Below are 20662 nucleotides of genomic sequence, written 5' to 3'. Positions count from 1 at the left end.
ATGTACTTTTCAATCATATTAAATTAATTCGATACCATCTCAAATATTTCAATTAGGCTGTTAGAAACAGAGCAACAGAACCATGAAGGTAAGGTTGATCCTGTTGTTTAAATTGATACTAGGAATAATGCATACAACTTTTACTGTAAACGACTGAACTACAGCTTCAGATGTCAGCCTTTGCAGAGATCTTTTAGCTTAATCTGAGGTGTGGAGTACTTGGCAGAGAGGATTTTGGATGCGATGATGGAATTGGCAGCTTCGGTGTTATGAACACCATCCCAGCTAATGTAGCGAGACCCCTCAGCACAAGCAGTGACCGTCGGCTCACCACAAGTCATCCTAAACTTGTAGTTGTACGGAGGTCCACCGTACCCACAACATGCCATCAGTGGATTCTCAAAGCCTGGAAGAAGATAGACATACACTACTACCATCAGTGATTCTTCATACGCAGCAAGATAGCTTCAGAGATTGGAGCAGCGGAACTCACCGTATTTGGTATGGTTTGCTATCAAATCTTGTTTGATGGCGTAGACATCAGCGTAAACGATGGTGGCATTCTTGAAGTCGGATCTCAGTCGGTCGCATAGCTCACTCAGTCCAGCATTGAAAGCTTTGGCTGCATCGTTGAGATCAGCAAGACATCCCAGTGAATCGAGCTCGCTGTCGTCCTTCCTCAGCAGCGCAAGCTTCTGCGGCAAACAGCCCAAGGGGCCCGTGTTGTAGATCCAAAACTTCCTACCTCCATTCTCGTGCAACAGCTGCAGTGATGCAAATGATGATGAACTGAGGGTTCTACTTGAGTGTGAACAAGAGATTGACTTGCCTCAATGGCAGCTCCGATCCTGGAGAGGATTGATGGGATCTTGACGACGACCTCTGCGTAGCTCAGGTTTGCACTGAAGGGAGTGGACACATCATTCTGCCCTATGTCGATGGAGTAGACTGCGTTCTGGAACTCCTTTTCGCTGAGCAGTGATCCAGAGCCTGATCCACCCAATCCGTCAGCACGTACCGAATCGATCAACTGGTGAAGATGAAGAGAAGATGTGCATTACCTTGGGGCCGGAGTTCGCGAGTGCGATTCTTGAAGTGGAGGAACTGGAGCACTTGGGTGGAGAGAGGGAAAGGGATCGCAGTTGACTCGGTGGCCGCACCAGCTACAGCAAAGTTGACCCCGTGGGTGAAGTTTGATCCTGGTAGTGACTCCAAGTAGGGGCTCAAATAGCTCATCTTCAACCTTTCGCCTGTAGGATTCGGTGTTATGATCACAGAGGTGCAGGAAATCGACACGAGTGAGAAGAAGAGATGTGGGAGACGCACAGAGGAAGTCAATGTAGAGTCGGCCGTCGCAGAAGCGGCCAGTGGGGCGGTGGAAGAACTGGCGACCGGAGGGGGGGCCGAGATAGAGGCCGAGGCCGGCCATGAGCCCTCCGGTGTCGGAGTTGGAGTCGCCGAAGTTGAAGAGGACGCATTTGGAGTGTGCAACAGCTGGTGAACATAGAAGAAGTATCAGAAGAGCAGGAAGACGCAGGGGATTTCCACCCATGCTTTCCCTTTCCTCTTCTCTCCTCATACTGCTTCACCTTCATATCCTGTCACTGCTGTCTTATGCTTCCCAACCTTCTTCACATGCAGATGACAGAGTTGCATGTGAGGATGCTTATTTTTGCGAGTATTGTATGACCAAGAAGAGCAGCTTGGGATCCCAGCAAAAATGGCGTTGACCTACTCATCACGGCATGGTCAACAACGTCAGAGTTATGGCAAGAGAACGCTTCCAACTGACCTCAAAAGCAGTTGAACGACAGATTTGGATTGGGGAGTACAAATATATTTTAACCAACGTTTTCTTACATTTTTCTGGTCCATTTATTTCGATCCATCAGTAGCATTAATTACATCCCATGAAATGTGCGATGAGGCAAGATAAAGGCCATCCACATCTGTAATTGTGGTAATGATGACATTATATCACCCTAGTTTTGACGATTGGTGTTGGATTAAGTGTTGGGAATTGTTGGGTCCAGCTCGGCTTGGACAAATTTGGGCCATAAACCCAAATCAGTAATTAAGAGAGAAAGGGCAAAATGTGAGGAAATAGATTGCAGCGTTCAGTCTGCGGCGGCGTGCAGAGGAAAGAGGAGAGAGAAATAAAGAGAGAAAGGTTAGGTTTGTGTGATTTCTGCTTGACGATCTATGATCAAACGTCGTAAGTTTCGATCCAAATTTTACGTGAAGAATCCTTACAGTAAACTCTACGATCCTAACGGTGTTGATCTGCAGTTTACCCTCTCTAAGGTACTTTCCTACGATATTTACTTTGTGAGATCTAGAATTTTCGTTTGGAGGAGATCCATCCTATACGATGAAGATATGTTATTCTAGAGCCAAGATCTATATTCTTGATATTATACTGATCCTTTAGTTATTCTAGAGAAGACATATTATAAACATGTTATCATTATTATTGATAGTGGAAGTTTGAGGTGGACTACAGTCCCGTGGTTTTTCCCACATTGGGTTTTCTACGTTAAAAAGATTTGGTCTCATTGTGTGATTGGTTTTTTGCTCTATTGTTTATGCTGTGCTGGTTGATATTTACATTTGGATATCAAGTTGGTATTTTGATGAGGAACCCATTTTGATACACAAAGAGGGAAAAGAATATTCCGCTTTAATAGGTTTTTCCCAACAAGTGGTATCAGAGCAATAGGTTGTTTGGTGCTAGTTTTTCTTGTGTGATTGAAATGGAGCAGTCAGATGGTATGATTAAATTGAACTCATCAAATTATTCCACTTGGAGGCGTCTGATGGAAGATTTGCTCTATTGCAAAGATTTATATAAGCCTATCCAGGTTAAAGATAAACCTTCTACTGTGGACGATGAAGAATGAGAAGTTCAACATAAAAAAGCCATTGCCTATATTAGAAGATGGATGCATATAAACTTACATGAGCATATTTCAGATGAAACTAAAGCTGATGTTGTTTGGCAAAGGTTAGAAAACCTCTTTGCAAAAAAGATAGTGGGAAATAGAATTTCTCTCCTCAGAAGGCTTGTAAATTTGAAGTATAAAGATGGTGGTAATATTGTTGAGCACATAAGCCTATTTCAGAGTCTTGCAAACAAGTTGGTTGCTATGAAAATGAATATAGATGATGAGATGCAGGGATTGTTACTTCTCAGCTCTTTACCAGAAAGTTGGGAAACGTATGTGGTGACTATTTGCAACTCCACGCCAGAGGGAACTTTAACTATTGATATGGTTAAAAACAGTCTGCTAAATGAAGATGCCAGAAGGAAAGAACAGGGTGAATCTTCTTCTGGTGCATTTGTTACTGAAAAACAAGAAAGACATGAAAGAAATCATAGCAGAAACCCACATGGATATAGAGGAAGATCCAAGTTTAGAAGAGATATCAAATGTTTTCACTGTAACAGGCCAGGTCACATGAAGAAAGAGTGTAGGTTTTGGAAGCGAGAACAGAATGAAATTAAGAAAAATAAAAAAGAGACCAATACAGTTGCTGCTGAAGGTAATATCACTATTGTCTGTGATGAAGGTTGTGTTAGTCTTGTAGCTCAGTACAGTAATTGGGTAATTGACTCTGGTGCTTCATTTCATGTCACTTCTCATGGTGATTTCTTTAGATCTTACACTGCTGGTGAATTTGGTAATGTCAAAATGGGAAATAGTGATACGTCTAAGATTGTGGGTATTGAAGATATTTGCTTGGAGACCAGTATTGAGATATATAAAGTCAATGTGGACTATAGGATTAGGATGGACCGAGAAATAACTTAATTTATTAAAATAATAAATAATTATAAAATAGGGAAAATATAAAATATAATAATGTTAATATATATTAAATAGATTAATTTATATTTTGAGAGGAAAATGATATTAACATTATTTTCAATTAACGTCTATTGGATATATCACATCGGTTATTGAAGATGATAAAAACTTTGATAGATATATCACTTAAATAGAACATTTAAAGAAAATATTCCCTTAGAGATTACAAGAATAATAATACTATATGAGTAACTTTTTTGAAGTATGTCTCCATTTCAAACTTACAACACGATCTCTAAACCTTTTATGAGCTATATGCCTAAAATGGATGAAGATATACTAGCTTCACAGAAGGGTTTTATGTGATCGAACCCCGACCTAATCTTTTGTATGAAGGAAAGAAAGGATCTGTGATATGGATACTTCATAGAAAATGATTTAAGAGATTTTTTTGTATCTTGTAGATCATGATGTCTCCTCGATGTGCCCACAGCAGTCGGACATGAATCATCGAATCCATCATCACTGAGAGAGAGAGAGAGAGAGACGAAGATCAATGCAATGGTTTTGATGATGATGGCGCAGCGAAGCTTTTCCCTGAGACTTCGCCAGCTGATCCTGTAGATGCTTTGCTTTGGACGCACTTCGAACTTGCAGAGTTCGGAGGGTGATGTTTAGGACCCCCCAATTGCTTCTTTCCCTGTCCACTGCTGCTCCTTCTGCATCATTCAGCTGCCCAACACCATCCGATGTGAGATCCCCGCACCTTACGGAAAGTATGATATATCCCACTGTCGGTGGTTGCCAGACGTGCGTCGACGCTGCAGCTTTAAGGTGGAAGACGACCATCAACTCTCATCAACGTCACGCTTTCTCACAGTGTCATCCACCTGCACAACCTAATGCAGAAGGAGTCTTTGATGGAGGGTTAATGTATCCTCTTCTTATTAGCGTGTGGTTAGTATCTTCTGGTATCTTCTAACACTTACTCGAAACAACTAAACCTTTTGGTTGCTGTAATGGGAACTTAATATAGCATGACGACTGCATATCCATCTCGTTCGTGGTTAACATAATCTCACTCAGTTTAAGACGAACGAGTTGCTCTTTGGGTTGCTGTAATCGACTCTTATTAGCATGAAATCAAACCAAAGCAGACATCATATTCCATTAATTGGAAGTTAAACAAAGTCACCACGTGGCATCTTCCCGTAAACCAAAAAGAGACACGACACGATAACCCTCGTCAGGCAGCCGACGGCGCGGTCACGTACTTTATCGCCCCAGCCTCCGACAGCGCCGCCAGCAGCGGCTGCTTCCGCTCCTCCTCCGCCGCCGCAGGGACAACCACGCCCTCCGTCGCCGCTGCGCCCTTGTAGTCCAAGCTGGTGTCGTTGTATACATCCCACCACCGCTTCACCAGAATCTTGATGTCCTCCCGGTCCATGTTCACCTCCTTACCCGTGTATCTCCATGGCTTCGAACCCTGCACTCAGCACACGGTTGCTCGGTAGCCAAACCATCATCCAACTTAGCATTCCTATGAAGCAAGCAAGCGCGCGAGCGCATACGTACCGCTGCGCAGTAGTGCACCACCTTCACCTTCTCGAGCTCGACATTCTCCGGGTGCCTCCACAACATGGCCAGTACCAGGTTGTAGATCAACGGGATCGGCTTGTAGATGTCCTTAAAGAACATGTTCAGGAAGTCTTGCTCGGCGAAGGGGGTGGGAGGAGTGACCTTGAGGGTAGAGAGGAGGGACTCGCAGGTGGCCAGGCTGGGCTCGTGGACGAACATGCCGGCGTTGAAGTAGAGGGAGGGCGGCGGGCCGAGCTCGTCGGCTGGCCACGCCACCCTGCCGGGGCACTGCTGGCAATAGCCGATCTTGTACTGCGGCGTGTGGCTCCACGTCTTCTCGCAGAAGCAGTCCATCACCGCGTAGAAGTGCCCGTCCGGCAGGTCGAACAAGTGGTCGATGTTCTCGTACACCTGTATGTCCGCGTCCAGGTACACCATCTTCTGGTACTCCACAAACTGCAAGCCGCCCCTCGTTAAAGCCAATCGCGACAAGAATAGCCCCTAAACGACAGTGCGCGAGAGAGATGACGATGGATTACCTCCCAGATGCGGAGCTTGGAGTAGTTAATGACGTAGTAGGCCATAGCGAACTGGGTCTGACTCTCCGGGGGGTACACGGGCTCGATCTCGCGGATGATGCAGCCCTGGGAGGCGAGCAGGCGGCGGTGGCTCTGCGGCACGTCGGGGAGGACAGCCACTACCAGCGGGTAGGCCGATCCCACCTTCCTCAGCCCCTTCGACAGTCCCACCGCCCCCTTCACGTAGTCGCCGTCCCCCGCCAAGAACGTAACATAAGCCCTCGATGGTGTCCTCCCGGCTTGGATCCCCTTCCCAGCTGCCGGCCCAGCCACCATCTGCGGTGCCATGGATGAGATCGAACAACGAGAACAAAACGAGGCCTGCGACCAAAAACGACACTATGCGAGCAGCGATGAGTTGAGGGGAAGAGGTTGCGGACGATTAAATAGGCGCCGGGAGGGCGAGGAGATACTGAAATTACAATTCAGGAATCCATGATCACTTCAAAGGATCGAGGGTTAGTTCACTACACGTGTCCCATCACGGAGATCGAACGGGGAGGATACAGCCGCTTGGAACGTTCGCGAAGTGGGTTATTAATGGAAGCAAGAGAAGGCACCAGATCTCGCCGATTCCTCGGCCCGAGTTTTCCAGCGACTCGCCTTCCCGAATCAGAGCCGTAGCGTTGCTCTTTGAGATGGAAGTTCTCATGATGAACGGTTCAGAGTTTTGGCTCCGGTGCACATGCCATGACAGGCGATTCGAGTCGCTTCTAAACGTATGCGGTCTCGCAGGCGTGCCAGGTGGCGTCAAGCACGGCGAAGGCTTGTGACCAAGAGACTGATCGCCCAGATCGGGAGCAATCAGAGGCCCACGCGAAGCCACGTGTTGATCGAGTACCTTCTGCGGGGAGCAGAGCCACGTGAGCTGCTCGATCGAAATCAGACGGTGATCGCGGAAATGACGGCTCTAATGGGAAGGACATAAATTAGTGGCGGCTTTACTCGATGAAGGCCGAAGGAATGGGGTAACAAATGATTATGAACTAAATATGCTTGATATCATAATTATCTAATTCGATTAGTTTACGGAGTAAGTTTTGGTGGGAAATATATGAAACTGAGTATACCTTTTTTTGGCAGCATATGGATGTAATATTAATGTGATATGCAAACGTGATAATGACAAGTTCTATAGATATGTTCGACATAGTCCGACTACTCGAGCCTTCTAGTGGTTTCTTTGCTAAGGCACTGACGACAAAATTCTAGGAATCGACCTATATGTCAAATGGTTATATATATATATATATATATACCAAAAATAACATATAAACCTATCTTAAATTATATTTTTAATTAACTTAATATGAATCTTTCACGAATCATGTTTAAATTTTAAGATTCACAATTAGAAAATAGGTATTGAGCTTCAAATATAATATAAAAATTATTAAATAAAATTTTATATTAAAAATAATAAAAATATGGATATTTTATAAAAATAAACCTGAAAGTGTAACATGTTATCTTAAGGTTATATTCAACATCTCATGGTCGATTATAGTTGAGAGTCGACTCGAAGATATACTCCAATAATGCTATCCTGTATTTACAAATATGAAAATCTTGAGTAAATTTGTTGTATCAATTTGAATAATAATGTAGAAAATAAAAACACAAACTACACCAAAAGAGTAAGAAATCAACAAACATATGATATTTAAATAAAAAAGAATCGAAAAGAAAACTAGAAGCACAACAAGCTATCTTTAAGGCTATATCTTGCCACTTATGTGGGTTGTAGTAGAGAGAATCAGCTCCAAGATAAGATGGAGTAACACTCTCAAATATGGAAAACTTGATGGAATTTGGTTTAACAACTCAAATAGTAAAAATAGAAAATGAACACACACACACAAATAAGGTGTTTGGAAATTGAAAGAGTAGTTTGGTTTCATCTTCTCCACAATGGGCCCATTATAATTCCAATGGTCACAACATTAATCAGCCCAATGAACATATGAGATCCCCAAGATATAAAATCATAAATTATAAAAAAAAAATTTAACAATACTAATATTAAATTATATATTAAGACATTTAGAATGGTCATAATGATCAATTACAGCTAATATTTGGTCAAATATCATGTTAGACTATGCCATAGTATCTGTAAATTTTGAGGTTAATTCCTTATGGTTCCGACAAACATAATATTATTATAAATTCTTGCTTCTTAATTCTGAGGGTACTCATGAACTTCTAAATTTGATTCAGCTAAGGGTTTGAAACTTCTATCATATGATGATACAATCACAAAGCTTTTTAATGTAGTTGTTTGGCTTTGAGGATGAATGAATCCACTACGTTTATGGTGTTTTTTTAAAAAAAAAAAATCTTTTTAGGGTTTTTCGGGTGTAGAAGACATTTCTTTTCATTTCAAGTGTAAAATAAGAACATGTGATGAACACAATGATTCATATCAAAATTGATTATCGTCGTATACGATAATTGAAAATAAATTTTTTTGATCCAAAATAATGCTAAAAAAGTTTTTATTTACGATAATCGAAGAATATTCTCCCCTTCAACTCATGCAGGTATGACAAGTTTGGCTGCAATTCCACCGAAGAAAAAAAGCCTTCTGATGTGCAGATGTTGATGATCACCTCTCGAATATTACAAAGTCGATGCAACATATAGTTCTCTTTGTTTTTGGGTATTCATGATTAAACGACAGTATGCAGTATGTCATCGTCTCCAAAGCACCAAGTTATCAACTTGAGCACTCACAAATGACAACTCGAGCTTTTGATATATCTGACTCACAAGTTGCATGACAGCTTTCATGGTCCAAAGCTGTGTGACGAAATGACAGTAGAATGAGAGAGAGTCGAAGAGATAGGACTCACACATGACACCTTTCTCCATTGCAAGCTCATCACTGCTGATCCAATTTGCAGAGAAAGGTGGTTCATATCTTCACCCCACTCTCCAAGATTAAGCCACAGTATGCCTCACTAACTCGAGAGCGTCGTCACCACTTGAGCAATTCAGCTGACCCATAAACACTACTACCATCCAAGTGAGCATATGGGTGGCCTTCAAGTCTGACACTAGCAAGTTGAGCATGAAAGAAACCTAATGCATGGTAGGCACCATGCCAATGCCAAACATCGTGCAGAAAGTACAGGGACGGCAGTCAAATTATTTCTAGATCGAGAAGATGCAGAACTCCTGATCGACAAGATACAGTACTCCTGTTACCTGATATGTAGAAATATCACTGCACCTGGACAATCCAAGAACTCAATTCCTCCAAGTTTCCTAACCTCAAATCCTACTACCCATGCGTGCGACCCCTTTGAACTCTATCCACTCCACTAACCCTCCATGCATCTGCCACTTGATCATCTCCTTACTCGTCGAATTGAAATCTGTGTAGGATTGGCGTGCAGAAGTGTGTCGGCCTTCGCCATTCCATCTAATCGTCAGACTTAGAGAACTCAGGTGGATGTCATTCTCATGCAGCCGTCCAACCTTACCGACAACGTGGCGTTGCCTTATTCGCCGAAAGGGAGGCCATGCGGTGGACCACACAGATATCATGATGCCACCTTCGAAGTACTCCTGACGAAGACAAGCTGAGAAATCCGGATCAAAAGTGCTTAGTGGGGTATGAGAAGGATATCTTTCTTTGCTTCTGCATTCACATGAGGATAAGGAAGAAGAAGAAAGGTTTGCATGCATCCAACACCTCTAACTCTTTTCACACACTAATCACCAAACTGCTTAGCGGTTCAAGAGAAGACAGTCCACTGAAGAAATGTATTCCTTGTACTACTAAGCAAAGACAGCAGATGAGACAATGAAATCACGACATGTCTTCCATTTGAATTGTTTGCAGCACTTCACTGACTCGGAGGCATTTGTTATATGTGGCTTGTTGACATTCGCTAATGTGTGAATCCAACATCCTTAAGCAACATTATCATGTGAGCAGTGTCTTTATGCCTTGGCACAAAGATCACCTGCGGTTGATACCGATGAAGCTCCAACTCACTGTAAATGAGCATTGATGTCTAAATAAATTAAATGTTGGTATAAAAGATTGGGTTCGATTATGATTAGAATAAAACATTATGTAGAGAATATGAATTATAAAGTATTGGAGACCAATGCAACTAAAATACAAAAATATGGGATTATCTTATTCTTTAGTTCTTCTTTTAATTTTCATCAATATCTTTTCCTTATTCATATATATATTGATTGTCTCTTATTGAGTCAGGACAAACATATATAATATTGGATATCAACATAATCTATTAAATTGTATGCCAATCTTAATATTTCAGCCCTTGGATATATATTTTTTATATAATTTCATAACAACATTCTTCTGACAGAACTACTAAATTTTTACTGCCAACAGCCATGAAGATACTGAGTTGGATAGCAAATGCTTTACACATGTTCTTCTTTTATGGATGCTTTGCAAAAGGTGGTGTGGGTCTTTTGGGGGACCCTTTTATGGCTTTTTGGCCACTGCCTCCCTTGGGAGAGTGCAGCTGAGCACAAGATGCTGGCTAGCTCTTCTAGAATGATTGGACTTGTCATGGAATTGATCTAATGCATATGTTGGATTTAATGTCTTCTGCTAATTTTTTTTTTATCTTCCACATCCAACTAATCCTTGTCTAGTGTGAAGAACTTCAGGATGGTGTCTCAATCTATTTGTTTGTCAAGTTCTTTCATAATTTTAGTAGTGACATGATTTGGACTTTAAACCAATCAGATAGATGTGCATTCTTTGAGAAGGATCAAATAGAGAGTTTTGTGCCATGTATCATGAGAATATATTCTTCCTATATGATTTCAAAACTTCAACTAGCCAATTGAAAATTAATATCAAGTTTTATGCATCCACAACCATCCTCTATTAACTCATCCTTCCACTTTGCAGTTGATGAGCTACAATGGTGATTATTTCATTGTTTTCTGTTAGCAAAAGCTGGTTCAAAATAGGATAGAATAGCTCAAACACTAATGATATTATAAAACTGGGCAATGAATATAAGGAAGTAAGAATCTCAAACACTAATAATCTCAAAGCAAAGCTTGTTGAAAATAGGATAGAAAAGTAAGAGAGGAGAAAGAATCTCAAACACTAATAATATAATAAAACTGGGCAATGGATAACTTTGTGCACTCATAAGGGGAAACTGCATGCCTATTTATAGGACAAAAACTGTGACTAAATTCAAATTCTAGTTAGTCAATGACTCACACTCATACTCCTATCTAGAATTGGAGCAATGAAGAAATCTGAAGACCCTATAGCTCCTCCTCTACTGCTTCTATCTTAATCTGACTTCTATTTCTAAGTTTAAACCCCTGACCTTAAATACTTGACCCTTAAACTCCTAACTAGTTTTATTTAGGACTCATCCATTGTACTCCAATCAAGATAAAGACCCATAGTCTTTGCAAACTAGACATTATCATCATCTTCAACAAAGATTTCATTGCTTCTTTGAACTTGAAGCAATTGAAGAACTTTTGACAATCTTTAATCATCATTACCAAAGCAAGTAGCAGTAGTTTTATCAATCTAATCTTCCTCACTAGTTCAGTGTTGTTACATCTTCATTTCTTTATTTAGTACTAGTGTTGTCTGTTTGTTCCATATTTTGTGAGCACAAGAGCACGAGTTTCTTCTCTGGGGTCCATTGTTTGCATCAAACCTTTCACACAGTCTCTTGTGCTCCACTTTGTTGTCTGATACAGAAGAAACCATAAACTAACATGATGCAATTACATAATTAGTTCCTCTTTGTTTTATCCCACATTGAGTTGTATAAATCACATGCTTCAATTGCATCTTCTAGAGAGAGAGAGAGAGAGAGAGAGAGAGAGAGAGAGATGGCTAAACTTTGATAAGCTACAAAGAACACTTCAGCTTTCATGATAGGACAGCTGAATACGCCTACAATAGCTTTTGTTTATTCTCCACCTAATTACGGGGTCCAAGCATCACCATGTCTTTGTTCATCGACTTGTTCATGCATGGATGGCATATTTAGTAGGAAGAATTTTACATGGTTTTGTAAACACATTTTATGGTTTCCCTGATTGATCTTCAGATATAATGATTTTTGAAAGAAAGAAATTACAATTACTTGATCGGTTTAATGAAACTTTCGGTCTCTCACAAAATTAACCAACTAATTATTTATATATATGTATGTATGACTTATACTTGTTAAAAGAGTTGAAAGCATCTCTCATTTGAATGCACACTCAATTAATGCTTTGGTCCTTCGTCGCTTTCCCCATTCTCATGTGTCCCCCACTTTGCTCGTTAAACTAAAGCTAAAAGCATAGGTGGAGGCCATCAAAGTCACGAGCAGAAGCCTTAAACAACTCACGCTGTCTTCCTCAGATCGACTCGTCCGCAGCTTATTGTATTCTCTCTCTCAGCCGACTGACTTCCATGTCTGCAAGAACTCGTGATGGTGGCTATCAATAGTTTGACCTCAAGGCACAGCCAGCTCTCTCTGGAGTCTTTTGTTTGTTCTCATGTTTCTTGTATTGATGTCGTGAGACATTTTTGACTTGGGTTGACCTTTTGATTGATTGGATGAGATGTGCGTCGATTTAAATGTTTGGCAATGTCGTCGAACTGCTCGTCGTCGATCCGTTCAACAAAGTCAACCCCTCTCCCGTATATGTACAAATTGTAAGCTATTTGACTCCCTTCTGTTTGCGAATGAAACGACAACTCAACCTAATCGGCTACTCCATTTCATGGCACTAAATTCTCGTTGAATAATCACAGATTTATTTGGATTTACTTTATCGAAATGAATTATGATGAGAAAATGTGCTGCCAAATAATTGCCATCGTCGCTCTCATGCCAAACTTCTTGCTTTGTCGCCACCTGGAAAGCAAAAGACGCACACAAATCTACGTGGAAGAGAGAGAGAGTGGCTTTAATCAAAAGCCACCACTTTGGGCTTTGAAGAGCATAAGCTAACCTCAGTGCAGCTGCATCCCATCACGTCTCTATATAAACCCCACCCGCGGCACCTAATAACACCAATCCATCCCAGCCTACCTCTCGAGTTATCTGCCTTCGTCTAAAACCCACTCATCTCGCTTTCCCTACAGTCGTGGCACTTAGAGGACAGTTCCAGGAGCTTGGAGAGGAGTCGATGGAGTTCCATGGAAGCATCACGCCACAGAGTGTGGAGGAGATGGACTTGAGAAGAGGGCCTTGGACCGTGGAGGAGGACCTTCTCCTGATGAACTATATTGCTGCTCATGGCGAGGGTCGATGGAATTCTCTTGCCCGTTGCGCAGGTTCCCAACTCGACAACACTCTCAACTCGTTCCATTCTTCTTCTTCTTCTTCTTCTTCTTCTTCTTCTTCTTCTTCTTCTTCTTCTTCTTCACGTCCTTCAATGACGACTGAACAGGACTCAGAAGAACTGGGAAGAGCTGCCGGCTCCGGTGGCTCAACTATCTCCGACCTGACGTCCGCCGCGGCAACATCACTCCGGAGGAGCAGCTCCTCATCCTGGAACTCCACTCTCGCTGGGGAAACCGGTAAGCCACTCTTCGACCGGAGTCTTCTTCCCATTTCGGCCGTGGATGATGGACGTGGGTCGCGCGTTGCAGGTGGTCTAAGATCGCGCAATTCTTGCCCGGGAGGACCGACAACGAGATCAAGAACTACTGGAGGACCAGAGTGCAGAAGCACGCGAAGCAGCTCAAGTGCGACGTCAACAGCAAGCAGTTCAAGGACGTGATGCGGTACCTGTGGATGCCCCGCCTGATCGAGCGAATCCGGGTGGCTTCCGGCGACCCCACGGCCGTCGCCCCGGCGGCGCACTGGACCCCGGAGCTCGCCCCGGTGAACCCGAGCCCGGACAACTCGAGCACGGCCGGCTCGTCGTCGTTGCAATTCTCGCCGCAGCCTGTCCCCGACAGCTGCGCCGACTGCAGCACGAGGCAAGGTGACGGTAATGGCGGTGACGTGATTCAACCCGGTGAACTCGCTGCATCCTGGTCGGCCTCGGCGCTGAGCCCGGGCGGTGACGCTCACCTGGGGTTGCTGGACTTCGACCAAATCCAATGGGGGGACAGCTTGTGGACTGTGGAAGACATATGGCTGCAGCAACAGTTTTAGCCGAAGTAAAAAAAATAGCAAAAAATAAAAATAAAAATCATAAATTTGCAACTTGTGAATTGAAAAAGAAAATTGGAAATGATTTCGAAAATTTTTATTTATTTTTAATAAAAGTAACTGATGACAACATATTCGATTTCTTATTTCTTTAGAAAATTTATCCGATGAGATTTTGATCCCTAATCTTTGACGAACTTATTATCAATGTTTTAAATCCCTCTTATTTGAATTTATATTTGCTGGAATTCACGTTCTTCAGATCAACCTGTGGAAGACCATTTAGTAGTGGAGATCTCCATCCCATTAGCTCTCTCAGGATAGCAGTGGCCACCCTTTGTGCGGCTCAAAACATTCTTTCTTATAATTGCAACTTGCATTATTATCTTCTCATTCATAGTAGTTAGTGATAATATCATACTACTTTTTTAGGGGATTGTGGCAATTAGAATTATTTTCAGAGTTTTTTTCAAGAAAAAAAGTTAATAGCTAGAAAAAAAATATTTTCATGTTTCATAAGCTCAACTCCTTTGGAAAAAAAAAAGTAAAAAAATATTAAATTTAAATTACAATTTATTAGCTAATTTAGTCATCCACATCAACAATTAAAATGAAAGAAAGAGTTATTTTCACAGGTATATGTTAATTATTTTATATTTAAATTATCGTAATCAATTCTTTTTTACTTTCTTATTATATATCGAAGGTATTCGGTATTTACATGTATTTTTAATCCAAATTGGTTATTGTTAGTAATATTATAATAAGTTACAATTCAAGGTCATAATAAATTAACTAATAAACAATTTGTTAGATCATCATCACTTATCCTTTATATATATATATATATATATATGTGAATATATGTTATTTGGATATGGAAAGACACAGTAGCCTTTAGCCTCCGCGAGGAGTACATATCTAAGGAAAGCACCTCAAAGACAAAGGCCGGTTCGCCCATTGGCTGACGAAGACGTGTGGTGTAGACAACCAATAGTAAGGCGCGGTGGCAAGCACGTGCGGCGGCCGCCGGGAGTGTTTGGGTCCCATGGGCGGCCGTACCCCGTCTCCGCCTACGACTATCGTTACGAGGTCGGAGGAGGACCGCCGGAGCGCGCTTTCCGCGGAGAAGGCTACGGCTCACCCCCGCTGTCACACACGTGCCGGTCAACCCCCTTCGATTCGTTCTCATCCTCGTGGCGTCATCTGGTCAATGCAGCCACCCTTTGAGGCTTAAAATGCGATCTCACCATCAATCTGACGCACATTCTTTTGTACCACAGTGTACATACTTTTCCTGTGATGTTAAGCGGCACGATGGAACACACTTGTGCATTATGAATGGATCCATCCATGACTAAGAACAATCAAAATGTTGGTAGGAAATGGATTAGGTTTAGGGGAATATTATCTACTCTTTTTCTGCGTGCCCATTGCTTTCGCTTGGAACCTTTTCTCACGTAAGCTTACTATAATGACTTCTTCTTCTTCTTCTTCTTTCCGCCCATGATTAGGTCTCTCACTGAGCGCAGTGGAAGAAAGGATTACTTAGTTTTGCTGCAACTCATGGGAACCACAAGGTCGCCATGTTGCTGTGAACACCTTACGGAGGTCAAACTCGATGGAAGTTTGAGGTGCCTGTGGTTCACACGCCAAGGGAAAGTAGACATGACGACGGGTGACCGACCGATTTCCCAACGTTGTGTGTGGGTTTTCTTCCCTTTCATTTTATTTCAAGGCCTTTTAGACTTTGAATGATTGCTTCTCATTAACTTTTTTTTTCTTTTTTATTTTTAAAGAATTATATTTATCAATTTTAATAGCTTTAAGCAAGATGTAAATAATAAGGGGGTGTTCAAACTTGTTTGAATCCAACCATCAAGGGTTGAGATTTTTGATTTGATTCGCTAAAATAAGATAGGTTCAAAACTGATTATTTTGATTTGATAAATTAATAATAAATTAATAATAAATTAATAATTTTAAATAATTTAATATATATTTTAAATAAATATATTTGGTTCAATTGAATTAAATATGATAGCTAATAAGATTTTTCTATTAGTAAATCTTTCTACTCTGTTAAGGAAAATCCTATGTTGAGGGAAATGCTCCTTCCTAATCCGTATATAAATAGGAGAGAGACATGTTAATGTATTAAATTTTTTTCATTAAAGCTTCTTCAATAAAGCTTTTTATCTTCTATTTTTTCCAACAAAATCAAAATTTTGATCCCACTAGACCAATATAACAAGATTTATAAAAATAGACCCATAATATTGAAATTGGACACTACCATCATTACTACTATTCATCCAATTTAATCAAACCTAAATATGTAAAAGTGATACAATCGTATGTGCAACTACTCATCAAAATAAATTTTCATTCAATAGCCCATCATAAGTCTCAAAGGAATATGTGCATTAGTCAATGGTAAAGCAAACTTGTGGGCAATGCTTCGAAAGAAACTTCTTAAGATTCTCATCCTCAAACATAACAATGATGTGTCAATAATGTGTCAACGTGTCAACGTAGGATGTGAGAGGATAACAAACCTCTATTATAAAACTTTAACAAAGTTACAAAATGCTTCATTTTCAACCAAACTAAAAGATAATTCAGCCAAACTTGGTTATTTTTTTTAGTGGAAAAGAAATAGTTTTTTTTAGTGGAAAAGAAATAGTTTTTTTTTTTTGTTCTTACTTTGGATTATCCCGACAAACTTGGTTGGTTCATTGTAAAAATTATAGTAGCAATCTTGACACTAAAAGTAAGGTTTATAATAAAAATTTACCAAACTTTAGACTAGTTTTTAACACCTATTCAAACTTGAAAAAATCGTATTTAAACGTGAAGGCAATGCGTAGTAGACATAGAAGATGTCTCGATAGATAGATGTAAGAGTAAGCTCGACTAAAGTGAAAGATGTATATATAGAAGAATTAGTTAGTCGATATATTAGCCCTTCGTATTATGATGATACATAGTTCATCTATTTATATTAATATTAGAAAGGACTTAATAATACAAACAACTCAAATAAAGGAACCCTTTGCTATAGAAAATAAAAAAACATAATTAACTAACAAAAATATGTACATCGATCTATACAAGCCAAGTAATGTAAAAAAGAAAAAACAGGTGGGTATCTTTTTTTAGTACATTATATAGTAGTGAAAGTCATGAGAGGGCTCTTTATATATCATTCATAATATCATTATCACGCACTAGATCTCCCATTTAAATCACTTCTTATTGAAAAAATAACAGCATCACACGTCCATGAGTGAGCTAATGTATTTTAATCAATTATTTAGTAGCTCGAAAGAATTAAAAATAAAAACATGCTTTCTTTTCTTTCTCTTCAAAAGCTAATCAGCTTTATTGTCTCCTTTCATAGACCAAGAATATTTAAATAGAATTCCTTATCCTTTCCTCATCCTGCACTCAATCTTAGGTAGTAGTAGATTAATAAATCATAGATACACACATAAGAGAGACAATAATGGCATACTTCTCGAGAGACTTTGCTTGCTCTAAATTTGATTTTTGAGTGTTTGCATAATCTCTTTTGCTTTTAGTTTTGTTGAAGTCGATTTCAGTTCCTAGTGACGATGAGAATATGCAATAATCTATACAAATTAATGAGGGGATTGTTAACAAATAAGGGTGACAAAAAAAAAAAAAGAGTTCATATGTGAGACGAAAGAGCGAAGCTAAGAAGGGACAATCGATGGTAGAGGAGGAGTTGTTGAGACAAACGAAAGAATAGTGTGCTTGCCGACATCAAATTTGGGTACGGTAGGGTGAGAGTTTAGGCAAGGCAATGCCAACGTGGGAGAGAAAGAGAGGTGGAGCCGTAGAGAGCGAACTGTGTGATATGTCAACTAGTTTAATTTAAAGGATTTTTAAGGGCTTAAAATAGTAAACACAGTAAGCTAACATGAGTTAAATTAAAATTAATTCGATCTAAATTAGTCAATTAAATGGAAGAAAAGTAACCTTAAATTAGAAATATTTATAGTCTTTAAAACCAGAGCATTGATGAATCGATTTGGTTTGAACACCATAATTGCAAGTGATCTAATATAATCTATTTACAATCAATATAAAATCATATTTAAAATCATGAGTTTTTGCTTTAAAGGCCTCCAAGACGATCGAGAGTACATAAGAAATAAGATCATTAAGTTTCTAGGTTATAATGACCTCATTGGTCCTATTATCATTGGCCGGAGAGTGAGCATCTTTGTTTTGTTCTTTATATAAAAAAAAAATCCTACTTAAATACTTTAAACACTATTGCTTAATAAGGAATAGTCTCCTAAGGCTTATCAAAAAATTAATAACTTGAGAGGAGTATGTTGTGATCCATAAGTTTCTTCTTCTTAGTATTTAAAGATCCATGATAATTATCATGCATTCTCTTTGAAGAGGAAGAGTGGTGTTTTAGATGTGTACCTCTAGCTTCCAAAAGATGTCTTAACTCATCCTTGGTCTTAAATCTAATATCCACAAGCCCACCGATAAAAGAAGCATATGTTTCGTAAAAAGAAATAATTTAATGGAGCTTTTAAAAGACTTTTTAGGCTTTTGATCAAAGTTGAGATTTATATAATTTAAATATAGATGGTGACACATTGACATATTGAGTATAGTCATCCCAAGAATTAGATGACCTAACAAGAGTAAAACCTGGCTCATAATTGTAGTCATTGAATTGAGGAAAATAGTAACAAGTGGATTTATACCCTTTGATCTAGAATCTAACTGTTTAGAAGCATCATGAGGACTAGACCATTGTATTATATATCATCTAAGAGTCTGTTGGGTCAGAGTGATATGACCCAATCTAGCCTAGTTGCATCCTTAGATCTTGATTGAAGGATTGTATAATAGTTCATCATCCTTAGAAGAGTGTATAAAACCTTAGTATCTTTATATTGCTCCGAGGATAGAATAATATTCTCTTTAGATTTTTTTTTATGGTGTTCAAGGTGATGACCCACTAGTTCACACCCAAAATACAAGTTCTACGAGTGATTTTAATCCAAAATCCTTAGGAGAGAGGCTTAGAAAAATTTATTAAAATATATAAATGAGCAAACTTCCTCTTAGTCCTAAATAATAGTGTTACCAAGTTTCAATGATTTTCCTAAGATTTAATCAAGTTAGAATAATAAATTAAAATAGATGAATTATATAGTGAGACACGACATACAAAAAAAGAAATCCTCTAAGATAAGAATTAAAAAATATGATATTAAAAGAAAACATAAAAGACTTACCCTATAATGATCCATGGATTATGTCTTCTTCTAATTTAAATTTAAAATTTAAAAATATTGATATTAAATTAATTGCCTAATAACCTAAAGAGATACCTCATTTCTTAGAAAGTTCATATTAGATGACTTTAAAAGGTGGGGTCTAGCTAAAAAAATTATCAAATAAACTCTTTTCCCATGATATCTTAGTGCATGACATCTCTTAAAAAAATCAAGTTTCAATTCAAGCCCGGAAGATAGGTATCTTTTACACTTTTCTTTCAATTTGGGTGATGATCTCCGATAGCCTACCCCATGAGCACTACTAGAAAGTCTCACCCAAGAACTAAGATCGATAAAGAAATCAATTTGTAAAAAATAATAAAAAAATATGAAACTAATTTGTAAGGAATTAATAAAAAAACAGTCGCTTAATCTTAATAGTGTAATGAGAGACAGAAGAAAAATATAAAATAACTCACTCTAATAATTAAAAAAATTGACTAATTTTAATCTAAATAATACTTTTAAGTATAATTTATGATGAAAAAAAATCATATAGTTGACTTTAAATAGTCAAAATATTAATATGAAGGACAAATGATTAGAGTTTTTATGTGAACATTATAACATAATCAAAGAAGGTAAGATTTATCTTCCGAAAATATCAAAATGTTATGATTTTTAATGCTCCCACGGAGGGATAGCAAAAGCAAAACTACCTTCTTGCTACGATTAAATAATTTTTGTTAAGATATCATAATGGGTAGTGTGCATAGTGATAAATTTATTTATATATGATTGTTTTGTGTGCTTGTTAAGTTTGTGTATTTAGTTAGTGTGCATAGTTATTAGGATATCATAATACTGGTTAAACAATTTCGTATCTCGTTTAGTAGAAAAAAATTATTTTTTTTAAAGAATATTAGATGATTAGAATGCCCCGACTACATTAATATTCTTCTAAAAGCAAATAACCATTGAGTTTTGAAAAAAATAATTTTTCATAATTATACATGGTTAATAATGTTCTAAGTTGGCTAGTATATTTGTTGCATAAATGATAGGTCGTTGAAATCTATATGTGAGCATTCATTTAATACAATAAAAAATATCTTTTACTTTTTAAAGAATTATTGAAATCTTGATCTAAGTTCAACTTGAGACGAAACTAGAGATATTAAGCTTCTAAATATGGTTCACAATAGATAGACCATGGTTAATAAGGTTCAGAAGAGAAAATTAGAGGAGGTATTGAGGTTCTAAATATGATTCACATGGACTATGGTTAA

At 38.9% G+C, this 20662-nt stretch overlaps 3 protein-coding genes across 3 annotated transcripts; 1 reads left to right on the top strand and 2 right to left on the bottom strand.

Annotated features, from left to right (window-relative positions):
- Positions 1-83: 83 nt before the first annotated feature.
- Positions 84-1616, bottom strand: LOC135626483 (GDSL esterase/lipase At1g09390-like). Its single transcript, XM_065131808.1, has 5 exons — positions 1327-1616; positions 1062-1250; positions 830-990; positions 494-764; positions 84-406 (listed from the first exon to the last, which is right to left on the bottom strand). Exons 1-5 carry the CDS (start codon positions 1577-1579, stop codon positions 174-176), a joined length of 1107 nt encoding a protein of 368 aa, XP_064987880.1. The 5' UTR covers positions 1580-1616; the 3' UTR covers positions 84-173.
- Positions 1617-4947: 3331 nt separating this feature from the next.
- Positions 4948-6327, bottom strand: LOC135626478 (galactinol synthase 1-like). Its single transcript, XM_065131803.1, has 3 exons — positions 5927-6327; positions 5385-5843; positions 4948-5295 (listed from the first exon to the last, which is right to left on the bottom strand). Exons 1-3 carry the CDS (start codon positions 6251-6253, stop codon positions 5056-5058), a joined length of 1026 nt encoding a protein of 341 aa, XP_064987875.1. The 5' UTR covers positions 6254-6327; the 3' UTR covers positions 4948-5055.
- Positions 6328-13018: 6691 nt separating this feature from the next.
- On the top strand, positions 13019-14239 carry LOC135626479 (transcription factor MYB78-like). Its single transcript, XM_065131804.1, has 3 exons — positions 13019-13274; positions 13391-13520; positions 13593-14239. Exons 1-3 carry the CDS (start codon positions 13127-13129, stop codon positions 14101-14103), a joined length of 789 nt encoding a protein of 262 aa, XP_064987876.1. The 5' UTR covers positions 13019-13126; the 3' UTR covers positions 14104-14239.
- The last annotated feature ends 6423 nt before the right edge of the window (positions 14240-20662 follow it).

This window comes from Musa acuminata, chromosome BXJ2-11 (genome assembly GCF_036884655.1).
Source record: "Musa acuminata AAA Group cultivar baxijiao chromosome BXJ2-11, Cavendish_Baxijiao_AAA, whole genome shotgun sequence".
In the NCBI taxonomy this organism is placed as follows: Eukaryota; Viridiplantae; Streptophyta; class Magnoliopsida; order Zingiberales; family Musaceae; genus Musa; species Musa acuminata.
This window is presented reverse-complemented; position numbering and strand designations above follow the sequence as displayed.